The sequence below is a fragment of the Primulina eburnea genome, chromosome 1, assembly GCF_022965805.1.
Source record: "Primulina eburnea isolate SZY01 chromosome 1, ASM2296580v1, whole genome shotgun sequence".
Classification (NCBI taxonomy): domain Eukaryota; kingdom Viridiplantae; phylum Streptophyta; class Magnoliopsida; order Lamiales; family Gesneriaceae; genus Primulina; species Primulina eburnea.
The window spans coordinates 55354401-55369022 of record NC_133101.1 but is presented as its reverse complement, the minus strand read 5'-3'; the positions used below and the strand labels follow the sequence as shown (position 1 = coordinate 55369022).

General features: G+C 36.6%; 2 protein-coding genes and 1 long non-coding RNA gene across 3 annotated transcripts; 1 reads left to right on the top strand and 2 right to left on the bottom strand.

Moving 5' to 3' along the window:
- Positions 1 to 159: 159 nt before the first annotated feature.
- On the bottom strand, positions 160 to 1241 carry LOC140832034 (EID1-like F-box protein 3). The gene has a single exon (XM_073195806.1). The coding sequence runs from the start codon at positions 1157 to 1159 to the stop codon at positions 317 to 319; it is 843 nt and encodes a 280-aa protein (XP_073051907.1). The 5' UTR covers positions 1160 to 1241; the 3' UTR covers positions 160 to 316.
- Positions 1242 to 3944: 2703 nt separating this feature from the next.
- On the bottom strand, positions 3945 to 6412 carry LOC140812688 (uncharacterized). Its single transcript, XR_012113734.1, has 3 exons — positions 6357 to 6412; positions 5246 to 5563; positions 3945 to 5016 (listed from the first exon to the last, which is right to left on the bottom strand). It is a non-coding gene; the product is annotated as an uncharacterized lncRNA (long non-coding RNA).
- Positions 6413 to 9073: 2661 nt separating this feature from the next.
- On the top strand, positions 9074 to 9505 carry LOC140808517 (uncharacterized). Its single transcript, XM_073165643.1, has one exon. It carries the CDS (start codon positions 9074 to 9076, stop codon positions 9503 to 9505), a length of 432 nt encoding a protein of 143 aa, XP_073021744.1.
- The last annotated feature ends 5117 nt before the right edge of the window (positions 9506 to 14622 follow it).

Below are 14622 nucleotides of genomic sequence, written 5' to 3'. Positions count from 1 at the left end.
AAAAAACATCTGATTTTTTTCATGATACCTAATGGGTAAATACTCCAACCCATTTAGTTTGCTCCCTGTGAGGCCAATGTGTTGATAACTGGTGTTATGGCTGCTGCTGTTAAGATGATCGTAGAACTAGTTTATCTGGGATTTATGTATTCCAGAGACTTGATGTATAGCATAACTTAAAATGGAAAAGAAAATCATATGGGGTACTGTACACCGATCCATTTCTCATATTGAGCAAACATATGAGATGAGATTCTTGTTCATAACTGGGAAAAACCTCTGCCTGCTTCTTGAAAGGAAACATGCTGAAAATGGTTCATAAATCTATTGGAACATCGCGTCCGTTGCTCACAAAGTTATAAATATGGTTCTCTTCATCGTCACTTGATCCACCTGTCTCGCGATCATCTTCTGTATTCTCGTCTCCTGACGTCAATGGAACCAACCAGCAAGTGCCGTGCAGGTGCCCATTCAAGCACACAAAGTAGTCCACTCCACCTTCATTCGACCCAAGCCGTCGCGCCACGCTCCTCCTCTGAATCAGACGCGCCGCCGTCATGCTCCACACGCGCATCCCACAGTACGGACACCTCGACCCAGCTTCCAAATCCACCCGCCTCCTTATCAAGAACTCCCGCGTCCTCGACTTGGTGAAGTCCCGGAAAACTCCCCTGTATATCCCGACGTCGTCTTGCTCCCCCCGAGTCGGGTGCTCACACGGGTCACTCACGAACAGCACGTCTCCTCTGCACTTCTTCGACAGGAAGCTTTGGCCCGAGGTCTTGGAAAACCGCGACGATTTCACGAAATGGCCACGCGAGGGTTGAATTACTTCGAAATTCGGAGTGGACACACACCCGCCGCAGAAGAAGAGAAGCTTCGCCAGCGGGTGCCACCCGCCTATAATCCTGCTATTCGGCATACCCCCCGTCAGCGTGTAAACCATACGAGGCGCTCTGTACAGGCAAAGTTCCCGCCACAGCACCCGTTTCGCCAACCCACGAAGCCTGCGATTCACAGATGCCAGGACGCATAGGACGCGGATGTCCCACTTCAAGAACTCGAATACAAGAACGAGAATCCTCTCGTTCAGAATCCCCGACTCCGACGAGTCAACGAAATCGGTGATTTTCAATCTTTGATTCGGTTTCTCGCACATTCTTTTCAAACCCACCTCCACCCAAGATCTTCTTTCAATTCTGTGGAAAAATGGTGTCAACCGCAACTTTAACAAAATAAAATTAAAAAAAACCCCACCGGAGACAATGATTTGAAGCTAGAGATATATGTGTCGTCTTCTCATTAGACAAGAAAAAAATATTACCAAAAACCAAAAATCATCGATAATTTATTCGGATGCCACGTTGTGATCCCAAAAATATCTTTTCCATGGCTACAAGTGGAGAAACAGTGGCTACGTGGCCAATTTAGGACAGTCGGCACTAAATATCTCCCAAGTATGACCTGACGACTTATCACGTGCTGCCACGTTTTCAAGAATCGCTGGATTAAAATAAAGGACAAGAATTTTTAAATAACCACTTTGCAAGAAAGGACAAAATTTTCATAGTCAGACTACGTGTAATGTTCAAATTTGATTTGAACAATCACATTTAATTTGTTTTTATATTCCAAAAATTTCTCTCACTTGAGATCATTTGAATTAAATGTCTAATCATTTAGTGATACTTTCATAGTTGTGCTGAAAAAATCTAAATTTGTGAGGGATTTGAGTTCTAAGATCGGCAGAGATATTAAAAAAATGTTTGATGTTTCGATTTGATGGATCATCTGTTATGATAACATAACCAAAACATAATATATTGATTGACTAAACAATATAAAACTAAAAGATAACTTTTTTACATTTAATCTAAGCTTAAATTTGCTCAAACTTGTACAATATGAAACAATAGATGTTTTTATAACTTTGGTTAAAACATTACTACATTCTATGTATTTTTTATTTGGAAAGGAAAGACTACATTTTTTTTTATGGGCTTCTTGGGTGTAAATTTAAACTAATATTTTATATTCACAGGCACACGATGGTAGTATTTATGGGGTATTTACTTCACGAGTCTGCTGTGATAATTTACATTTATTCAATATTTTACTATTTATGGTGAGAAAATATCTCACCTCAAAGCATTAAATAAAATAGAATCACATGCAGCTGCAGCTTATCTTAATAGAAAACACCAGTTAATTCCAGAAAGTACTAAAGAAAGAACTGCCAAATACCCATCATTTAAATTTGTGTCTGTATTCTTCTAAACTGAAGGGGGGAAAAAATCTACAAAACACGCAAGGATTTTATACAGTCTTGGCTTGTTCACGTGCATGCACGTGTACTTTCCTGTCTACCAGTTGTACTTTCTTGGAGCTTACCATAATCTCTTAAATATGCTAGTTTCATGACCTTGTGTAAGTTGAATAGGTAACGGTCTCACATATTTTTTCGTAAAATGAGTCAGTTATGTCGCGATATATAATTAAAAAATATTAATTTTGACATATAATAAAAAATGATATTTTTTCATGAATGAATTAAATAGAACTGCGTTTACAAAAATTATCTGCAAAATGGTCTCACAATAAGACATCTTATGACAAATATCCAGTTTAGATGTATTTATTGAAAACAAAGCCTGAATGTACTACTAAACCAGACAGGATGGAGGAGAAGTCCAAATCGAAACGATAAAATAAGTTATCTTGAGCACGTGACCTGACTGGGGACCTGACAATCAGATAAAACGATAAGGTTAGGAACCTTGATCTGCTCGATTTTAATGGACATAGGGTACCACATGGAATTGGGCCCGGGCCCAGTCAGCTTTCCCACAGTGTTGGGTCAGCACCGAAAACGTGTCAACCACATGGGTCACATTTGAGGCCCACCCAACTTCCCCAATACAAGAAGGAGAAAAAAAAATCCATCCAAAGCATTTAAAAATGACTCGGAGATTGGGTTTGTCACGCACGGCAATCATGGTTTGGTATTGGTTGTCGGAGGAAAGAGTTAATGGTCTGTGACCAACTCTTTTAAATGAACATTGATAGTTCCTTGTCAATCTCATGGGCTCACCATTACATTAATCTATTAAATTAGGCAAAAATTTGTGTGAGACGGTCTCACGGGTCGTATTTTGTGAGACATATATCTTATTTGGATCATCTATGAAAAAATATTACTTTTTATGCTAAGAGTATTACTTTTTATTGTGAATATCGGTAGGGTTCACCCGTCTCACAGATAAAGATTCGTGAGACTATCTCACAAGAGACCTACTCATTAAAGTAATAGAATTTTGACTTAATCACAATGTTTAGCCATTGCCTACTTAGTTTGAAGAGATAACAACAGAAAGGATGGCATTATTCCATTTATTGTAAAACTCGAGTCGAACAATTATCAAGAAAGGTGATTAGAACTTCCAACTTTATTCTAATCTCGTGATCTTTGATGGATAAAAGACGGAACGATATGCACCTTTTAGAATTTACTTATTTAGTCGTTTCAAGAAAACATTGGAGAGTTTAAATGGATCTTAAAATTCACCTATTTGGATAGTTAGTATGTTGAGCATAATCTAAATTTCAAGAAGCATATAGATTATCAGGCTTAATGCAAATTCTTTAAAGCAAGATTTTTTAATCTTGAAGTATAGGATTCAAACCAAGACTATTTTTGTGAGAATGAATATTATGTTAATGCTTGTATAGAAAAAAACAATGTTGGCCCTAAAAAACAAGAACTTGATTAAAATTCATTATCTAGTAGGGTAGGGCGAGGAGACAATGCAACAAGTTTGGCAATGTCAAACTCATCTTGATGTCAAAGTCAGTGTTGGCCCACAATGAATTTACTTGGCACCACGAATTCCTAGATATTTCCATATCTGCACTCACTCCCCTTTCTTACTATATATATACACACAATAGCATATAGATTTTATGTCCAACACAATCATATATACCAACTCCATGGAAATTGTTGAGTAAATCCAAAACCCGATTGCTGGTAAACATGGAAACAAGCCCAGTTTTTTCTGTAAGAAGTTTGAAAGTCGGGTTGATTCGGCGCCTCTCTAAGCAAATTAGGCAGCAAAGGACTCGACTTTACATCATCTGGAGATGTACAATTCTGCTTCTGAGTTGTGATGATTGAGAAGTCAACTTTCTCACTACTGATGTATTAACCAACACACAGAGGGATCAAGGGAAGGGGCAAACTCAGCATGATTGAGCAACATAGTTTTCTCTTCCACGCTAATGAAGATAGCAAAGTCCCTCTAAAATAGACTGGTCAGCCGTTCTTCTGGCCTTCAGTGTAAGCTTGGGTCTCGTAGTTCTTGTTTAGCATGAAACATCTTACTTTTTGTGTATTTACGTCTGGTGGATTGTCTTGTATAGTGTAGGGAACTGATGGAAGTTTTGTGAAAAATACATACCATATAAACCGAGCTTTCTAATTCTTTAGTCCTTTGGTCCTTTTAATCGTGCAGGCAAGCAAAACCATGTCATGTAAATCGATTCACAAGAGAAATCCAAGCAATGAAATTCACCCATCCTAAGCACAATTTCAATCCAAGAAGTATTATGCTTATGCTCACATATAAGTGACCATTATTATCAGCACCGAAAAAATTAAAAAAACCAGGCACATTTTGATTTCTAGCACAAGAATCATAACAAATTGGACGCAGCAAAACATGTACTAAAACACGTATATTAACTCTTGTGTGCTGGGGTCATTTGATCCAGGTTGATCATGGACCTGTAACCATTTCTTGGCAAACAAGAACTGCCCATTTCATGCTTTATCTGTTCTACAAATTCAATCCAGAATCCATATAATTCCTAACACAAAACGAGCTTTTGGATGATGAACTAGAAGAAGCTAAAATGAAACTAGTCTGGGCGGAAGAAAGTGATTTGCTCAATGGATCACGCTGGTTTAACTTCTCCTTCAGCCGCTTCACATCTTGATAGATAACAGCAGTTTCTCCTCTGAAAGAAGATGAGGGGAACAAATACATTCTTGTCTAGCACAAAAGAAATCAAATGGCAGTTTCTCTAAAACAAACGAAGAAGAAATGCAAAAGGAGACGTTAACAAATTAACCCATTACGAAAGGGCCGTAGGTGTAGTGTTCAATTCCATACAAAATGTGAACGAGATAATAAGTTTGACTCACACAAGAAAAGAAGAATCAGTGGAAGAAATGTGAAAAACTTACTGTAACATATCTACAACACAACCCCAGATAAATCGACGTTGCGGGCATCGATCGATCAAATTTATTTTAATTCTATCGGTTCAAATGCCCCAGATAATGTGACAGGATGAGATCGACAACAAAGAGAGGATTCCACCACCTTGGCATTTTCTTCTGCCTATTGTTTCAGGATGTTTGCCTCTCAAGCACTTTTTTCATATCCATTTCATGCTCAGCAAGTGTTTTCTGTGCAAACTTCTGCTTTTCTATTTTTTCTTGCAATGCAGATTTAATTTCATCCTCAGCTGCAGCTAATCGCACCTCTAATATTTGATGCATCTGCAGGAAAATGATCGATAAGAATGAGAGTGCGTGTGGTAGTTAATACTAGAAGCACCTGCATTCTTTTTGAGCACTTTCAAATATTTTAGCATGGGATAAACTTATCTGGTTCGATTCATCAAGCAAAAAGAATGTATTACTATGATATAAAGAATGGGATAGCAAACAAAATAATAGCATATAGAAATAAAAATGATCGAGAAGAAAATCACAAAAAACCTCAGGGAAGAACATTGTACAATACATTGTCACCAATTTTCAACTCCAATAAAATGAATGGTAAGTGATTTAGATTTAAGAAGCATTACAGGAGGTACATGAATCTAATATAATATAACGACAAGTAGAAGCACACATATATTGTGAAAGAATATAGCATGCGTATGTTACTTCAAAACAAACTAAACAAGAAAAAATGCAGCCATGGAAAATGAGCAACAACGAGGCCAAGTACTATTGAAGCAATATCCATGAAACTCAGCAATTACTACATAGCAATATCTATTAAAAAACTGATACTTTTCATTTCCACTGTTTCTTTCCTTTGAAAAGATAAACCAGAAAGTAAATACAGAAGTGAGATTGAGGGAATAAATATCAAACTAAAGCCAATCTTTCCAAAAAATAGTTTATCAAACAAAGTGTACATCAGTAGTGCCACAAATCAAAATACTTTCAGATGAGGCATGCCAAGCAGACCACCAACTTGAATGTGCTAAAAAATCATACTCAAGGAATTTTATACCAATGATGTTACAACAGAATGGGCCAAAAACAAGTAAAAAGCCACCTGATCAAGAATTGCAAGAGATTTATCTTTTTCATCTGACAAGAAGAGCAAATGAGTTGTCATATCCCTACCTACTCTTCTTCTTTCAAGTCTAACCGAGTTGTGGTGCAACTCAAACGTCGGTGGATCTCAATATCGTTCATCTGCAAAAGGTTGAAATCTTTACTCATACGTTGCTAGGTACTCAGACATGTTGTACCATGGCTACACAAGTTTTGTAGGATCTAACGATTGTCATTTAACAGTGCAAATAGCATGATTGGGATGCCAAAAATCGTTCATTTATCACATGAACAATCAGTGGTTGATAATTTCACCACAAGCTTATGTTGGCCACAACTTGGTCTTCCTCTAGTCGCAACCGAAGTAGTTCGCTCTCGTAAATCATATTTGGCAACACAATGTTCGCTAGATTTTCTCACGCATCATACTTCCAACATTCATAATCTGACCATAGTTGATTTTTCTGAATCATATGACTACCTCTTGTCACACGTTCAATGAAGTATTGTATGCACCTCAGAAAGATAAAATGTACTACTGCAGATATAGAAAGTCTATGAGCTCTATTTAACACACTATTTAAACAGTCTGATATATGGATTGTCATCACCCCATTACATCAACTAACGTCATGGGTCATACTCCATTTCTCTTTCGTAACTCTAGCCAACTATATGTGCGCCAAAATGTTTTTGTTCTTGATTGCATCTAGTGTTGCTTCAAATTTACAAATTTGATGTTGTGTGTCCGCCTCCCAACATAAATTTTTCAAATGCACATTTTTTAATTTAATATTAAAATTTGAGCACAAGTTTCTCAAATAAAAACGACACAGACCGTGAGGAGTTTGAAAATAGGGTAGATCCTCAGCTGCTCGCATGATTCCTTTATGTCTATCAGAAATTAGGCACACCATTTGCACCACAAACATGTAGGCCAAGATTCCAAGAACTATTTCCAAGAATCGGATGTTTCTTCATCCACAATGGAAAATCCTAGCTATAGAACCTGATTGTTCGCATCCAGAGTGACAATGACCAACATTTTATGCTTGTATTTTGTATATAAATGTGTACTATCGGCAGTAATAATTTTTCGACAGTGCCGAAGCCCATCTATGCACGGCTTGAATGCCCAGAAACATAATTCAACATCTTTATCACTTTGTTGTTTGATCTAAGATGCTTCCACTCAACAATTGTTCTCTCATTATATTTGGACAGAGTACACATATATATTGGAAGTAGTTGCACGGAGCTCTCCCATGTACCATAAGCAATTTTCATTGTACGTTTCAAACTTCTCCATGCTTTCGTATACAAGATTTGATATTCATATTTTCTATGATATATTTAATCTCGTATGAAGGATCACATCGTACAACTCTCAATAGAGTTTGTGCCACCATATCATGGTTCAACTTGTGATGGTCTATACTGATATTAGTAAATATACATGTGTGAGACATGCCATATTTTGTTATTTTCTAATAACCTGTTTTTGACTTGAAAGAAGCTCGAAGGCCCCATTGACATATGACCATAGAAGAATCATGTTTGCATCTTAATTTCCACAAATTGTGTGTACTAGCCACGACACGATACTCACGTCTGAAAACTCTAATAAAATAATCCTTCACATACGCAATTAGATCATTCTTATCCTTAAAAAACATATTTATGAATAATTCTCCTATCTCCAGATTATATTAGTTTGTTCGCATTCCAAAAGGTACACCGATAGAATCGGGAGGCTCTTCCTCGAAAACTTTATTGAAAAATGCAATATATGCATATTGAGGCATTGCATTATCAACGAGATTGACTTGAACTTCATCCCAAAATGATCTCTCCATGAATGAATATTTTGTTGTCAAGTTGATAGTAAACTTCATTGGATCGATTCCTAACATTTTATGCATAACTTGAACTAACTCCAATAAAGTAATGGATCGCAATACTCGTATTGATCTAATATATGGAGTCCGATATTCGACCAATCCAAAATATAAGACCACATTGATGCTAGCCATTTCGAAGAAGAAATTTCGCATGTCGAGAAAATTTAAACAAATTGATAGAAGAATTTTAGACTAAAGAAGTGTAAGAAAGAAGTAAATACGAGCAAAGTTAGATTTAGAAATTGTAAGGAAAAATGCTTTAAATTCACAAAGTATTATAGATTTTGAAAGTTCACGGGGGCAACTTTTAACACATGAATCATGCATATTCAAAATCACACTGAAAACAAAGCCGCCTTCGCAGGAATCGCGACTTTGAGTGCAGGGGACCGGGGGACGCTACGACATTGACAGCGTGCAGCGTCGGCTGCCACATGGACAATGTCCTTAGCTACTGTAAGCAGACGCGTTTGCTGTGTCCATTATTGCTGGTGGCATTTTGCATTACACTTGTACCACACCAGGCAAAAAAAAAAATAGCGGATTAAAATCCTGAAATGTGTCCCAAGATTCGAAAAACCCAATGGTATCACACAAAATGGATGCCACATTCTTAACTATTCCAAGCCTAATAAAACAATCATCACACAAGCTATCCATTTGCTTCGTCTTCTATAGTTTCTTTATCAACCTTCAACTCACCTACTTGTACAAGCACGAGAATCTTATGAATGGAAAACAACTGTATAAGTAGTGGGAAGGCATTTCGTCAACATCAACTACGTTTGTTGTTGATCAACTAACCTGGGGAAACATGGATACCGCCTCCATCAATCTCAAGTTACTAATGTTCCTTATCCTTCTGACGCTTCACCCAAACGCGGACAGCCAATGGGTTCCGCTTCCCCCGAAGACATCACTGCCTACAGATGCCGCCCCTTCACCGCTCTGCGCATCTCAGTTGGCGTTGGTGAGCCACGCCTGCACGTTGGTGGTTTATACACCGTCTTCCCCGCCATCCGTGGACACGTTACGGCACCACCACTCGAGGCGTCGACCCGTGGAGGACGTGCCGGCTGAGACGGAGTGCTGCCGGTGGCTGAAGGAGGTGGATGATGTGTGCGTGTGTGACCTGCTGGTGCACTTGCCTCCGTTCTTGACGAATCCAGTGCACAGTTACACCATTGCTATAGATGATACGTGTGATGTTACTTTTAATTGCGGGTCAAAATTTGTGCATGCATGATTCATAATACATGTCTGAATCCTAGTTTGCGTTTTCGAATTCATCTTTTTTTTAAAATTAATAGATAAAACCGAGAATCGACTTTGTTCGTAAATTATTAATTTGAAGGAAAAAAATATCAAATGTATGTGTCCCTGAATGAATCAACCAGAAATTTTTTTGGATTGTTAATTCTTATAATCGGTCCTGATTTGATTTGTCTTGAAACTTTCCTGGAAATTAATTGGAAACTTATGAACAAATTAAAGCTTTATTATAACCCAAGGATATTTGTTATATATATGCATGTTTATAACCCAATTTTGCTAAATTATAATAACATTTGATTAATTTTTAATTTTATCGAAATGTACCCTTTTTAATATATTTTAAACTAGTTTTCAAATAATTTAATTATGATTTATGGGTTACATGAATAATTTTTATAAAAAAAATTTTGTATGATATTTTTAGAGATGTGCAAACCATGTATTTGATTACTATTATATATGATGATGTCGGAAAATTTATCTAAATACCCAAAAACATCTCCCAATTATTATTTTCACTAAAAATTCCATTCTAATACTTTCCATACTCAAAACCCAATTACTGCAATCTCGCAAAATTTTCTCCAAAATATCCTCATTTTTTAATAAATTATTTATTACACTATACACGTGTCAATAAAAAAAACAAATTAATTTTCATAATTATTCATTAGTTTGACTCTAATGAATTTATAGCACGCAATTGATCATATATAGACTACACACGTACGACAAAAATATTTTATTATAATTAAACGAATTAATTATGAGCTAGTTCAATCAAAATTGTTATTATAAAAAATAAAATAATAATTAAGGGAATTGGTAATGGTGGGTTGTTATAACACCTATCAACTCATAAAAAATCGTAGGGTCCATTGTCATATACTTATTATAACAACATATCTCTTTCACACACATTCTTTTTAACATTAATACTCATTATTTATGGGTCTCACAGTCCGCTTAATCATCTTAAATTTTTTTCATATTAAATACAATTGTTTTACAATATATAAATCATTTTCAAGATGTTACAACGGCTACTTTGCAACGACTAGTTTTCAACGGTTATTTTACAATGACAATTTTGCAAAGATGATAATAATTGAACATCACATTAATCGAAACGATAAGTACAATAATTAAAAATTAGAAGCACTCGAAAATACAATAATACTAGAAATGAACTTTGGGTAAATAGTTTAGATATTCCATCTCGACCTAATATCTTGACATAAGACATTCATATATGATAAGCTGCTCCTTTGTCATATGCGAGGTGTCTTTGTTCAAGGTTTCGTACTCCTTCAATTTCAAGCGTCGATTCTTAGCTTCATATTTGGACAAGGCAGCTTTTGCCTTAATCTCCTCTACTTTGAGTTATTTTTGTTTCAGATCGACTTCAAACTTCTTCATGCTTGTGTACTCAGTGAACTTTGTGAAGACATTGTTGTAGTTTATTATCAGATCTTCCATGGTCGATTTTACTCTGTATTTTCCTTTTTTTTTTCCTGCTTTCTGTCCCATTGGACGAGTATCTTCATCCAGGTCTATACTCACCTCTTGGTTAGAGGAGGTGTTGTTTGCTCCCAACATGTTTGAGTTCAGCCCGAGTTCTATAGTTCGAATACAACTCAAATATTTTTTGAGCCCGTTCAAAAAACTCGTGAACCGGCTCGATTTGTTTACACCCCTAAGCACAGGCATGTCATGTGTCACAATACCGGTTTTAAAATTTTAAAACAACAAAAATTTTGACTCTTAACTTATGTGATCGGGTAAAAATAGGTGTGAGATATGTTGGCAATCTCACCGAGTCGGGTTATATTCTTTTAAGAAAAGGTTCTCCTTCGCTCTGGAAATATCTACACACTTAAAATGTGATCATTAGTGAGGCGCCGGATGGTTTTCCGGCATAGCCACTCTGACGCTCCAGTCAAGATTTTGCAAAGAGAGTGAATATTTAATCAATTATAAAATTATTTTTACTTAACGTAAATTCTTAAAACGATAAAAATGTGTGGAAACTTTTACAACGGGAAATAAAATACTTAAATAAGCGAAAAATAAAATAAACTTCTGGATTCATCTTATTATTAGACCCAAAACTGGTCTTGTTCAACTTCCTCGATTTCTTCTTGAGACTTATCTGGAAGGGTAGAATAAGGGGTAAGTGATATGGTCGTCACTCAGTAAATGGAGGTCGTTCGACTAGAAGAAAGAGAGTGGGTATTTCTATTTATAGGAACTTGTTAGAAAAGTAGCAAAGACGGGACTACTTTCAAGCGGAATCCGAATAAAGGCAAAGCTATAACCGGAGACGTTTCGACATCGCAAGCTAATTAGTGCGTAGGCAGCGTTGCACAGTCTCTTGTAGCCTTTTATAGAGAGAATTTTAGTGTTGACTAATCCAAAAACAAAGTAACCAATCAACCAGACCTACTTCCAATCTCAGCAAACAAAGTCAACGTTCGATCACATACATAAAAAATACACATAATCTTCGAAAAAAACAGCATATCATACATAACATATTGCATATCATATATCATAAGCATAAACAAAAACATAACTTGGCTTAGGCATTGAGATTTCTCTACTTTCCATGGTTTACTAATATCAGTCCCTAATTTTTACTCCTTTAAAGGGACGATGCCGTATAACGATTACAATCCAACCCGACTGCATGCCAATCTAGAGTTTTATTAAAATTCTTATTTAATGATTTTAAATGCATGTTAATGACATGAATATGTGCTTTTATTTCATGAATTACTAGAGTTCATTTAATTAGACTTTTAGCAATATTTCACCCTTGAACAAGAAACGGAGACCGAGGACAGTGAAGGAAAAATGTTTTTATTAAATAATTATTCAAAAATTCCATAATTATTTAATATATGGTGAATTTTTATGGAATTTTCGAAAATGGGCATTTTAAGGTATGTTAACGCATTGAATCGTATTTCAAAACAGTAGACGATTTTTAGCAAAGCAAATGACTTTTTGAGGGTTCAGGTAATATTTTTGAAAACGAATTTAAACAAAATATTTTACGAGTGTGTTATTGGGCTTGATAGGCCTATTTTATTATATTTTGTGCTTAGACTCCTACTCATCCTCATTAATTTTAATCATGGGCCCATTATACACTTATTCTAATATCAAACCCTACCCCCAAAACCCTAATCTCTCCTTACCACTCACGCACTCGGCCGCACCACACAAACTCCAGTAGCCTCTCGTGACTTCCAGCAGCATCCTTGCTCGATTTTCTCAAGAGATTTTCATAGAACTCCGCCCCGTCTCTTTGGTGTTCCTCCCTCGCTCTGTTGGTCACGTTTTGCATACGTTTTTGCATTAAAGCACTCTCTATACCCATTTTCTCATCGATCACATCACAATATGTATGTTGAATGTTTATTCATGATATTTTATTGATCTACCATTATGCACCGAATTTACACGGCTTTTACACGAAAAATATGAGGTTTCTTCACTTTTTTTCTCACGTTTTTTGTTATGGTTGAAGGGGATGCCAGCCTTGTTGGCGTGGGAAGATTTAGAGAAGGTTTAGAGGAGCTCTAAGTGCTGAGACCATAGCTGGATTGTATTGGTATGAGAACCGGTCGATTCCCGTGTTTGTGGCTCGATTTTGGAGAGTTTGGCCGGTTCACGTGTATTCAAGGGCATGGGGTTGAGGTCATCGCTAGACTAGTGCAGGAAAGTTTGGTTGTGGTCTAGGATGGTTTGGTTCGATCCTAGTCTGGGCCGGGTGAAAATTGAGGTTTTTGCCCACATGATTAGCCCCGCCTGCCCTTTCAGCGTAGCAGTGCTTGAGCTTCGGCTCTTCTAGTTCCGCAGCGCTGATGCATTGAGCCTAGGCGCTTACAGGCGCCGCAGTGCTACTCAGCCGGCGCTTACAGGCGCCGCAGAGCGCTAGTCCTGCACTTGAGAGTAATTGATTTTGATGAGCATGGTTCGTTTTGGGTGTTGATATGTCATTATGTTCAAGGTTGTTGACCTTTAATTGGGTCATATAGGGTTTGGTTAGAAGCCTTTGAAATATGGTTTAAGTTTGGTTAATTTCAAATTAAAAAGAGACTCCGGTCTAAGTTTTAAACAAATTATAGAAGTTAAGGTTTGAGCTCGAGTTTACGTCTAAGAAATGGTTACAAATATGTTTTTAAGGCGTTCGATAAGTGTGATTAGGAACATGTCATTTTTGCAACTGAGTACGTTAATAGTCGTGACAGTACTCAGACAAATGTTCATTCATATTTGAAACGTATATGTGATATTGAACATGGATATTATATTAATGTGATAAATACGTTGCATGCTTGGTTTTAAGAAAATATATGTATATGCATGAGTTTTACATGTGATGAATATGATGACATGTTTTCGAAGATAGTGAGTTGGTTGTGACTAATATGAACACGAACATGTAAGGCCAAGGCTCAATATATGGGTAAAACTGTTGCCGATGTCCTCGCCGCTGGGTACCATGGTTATATGCAGATGGGTCCAACGACTTAGAGCTGATACAAAAGTCACAACTAATTATCTGAATTTAGTAAAGAAAAATGAACACATAAATATTGATATGATATGACAAGATTTGAAAGAATATGTTTACGCTTATGTTTATACTTTTGAAGATCATGAAACTTATGTTAATTACAGTACTTTTCACTGTTGCTTGATATGTATTTGTACTTTTTATTACGGTTCAGGAGTGTTAAGTCTTTAGACTCACTATGTGTGATTGATGCATGTGATCATGAGGATGTGGAGTCTGGAGATGCTGAAGACTGCGTAGGTGGAGTTGGGGGTGCACATGATAACCCGAGGACCTTTCCTTTTTCAACATATTATGATCTTGAGTCAGAGGTTTAAACAATAGTTTCACATGTTTATGATTTTTGTTTATGCTCTGGTGATGGCTAGAATTTTAGATATTTTTTTGGTATTCTTGTTAAACAATAACTCCTCGTTGTTGTCACACTTTAAGATTTCATGTAACTGCAGTTACTTTTCCTAGTCAGTGATGGGATGAATTTTAAAACGTGTGATTAACTT

Excerpts from the sequence above, each read along its gene's own strand:
- LOC140832034 (XM_073195806.1), bottom strand. The coding sequence starts at position 1,159 with ATGTGCGAGAAACCGAATCAAAGATTGAAAATCACCGATTTCGTTGAC.
- LOC140808517 (XM_073165643.1), top strand. The coding sequence starts at position 9,074 with ATGGATACCGCCTCCATCAATCTCAAGTTACTAATGTTCCTTATCCTT.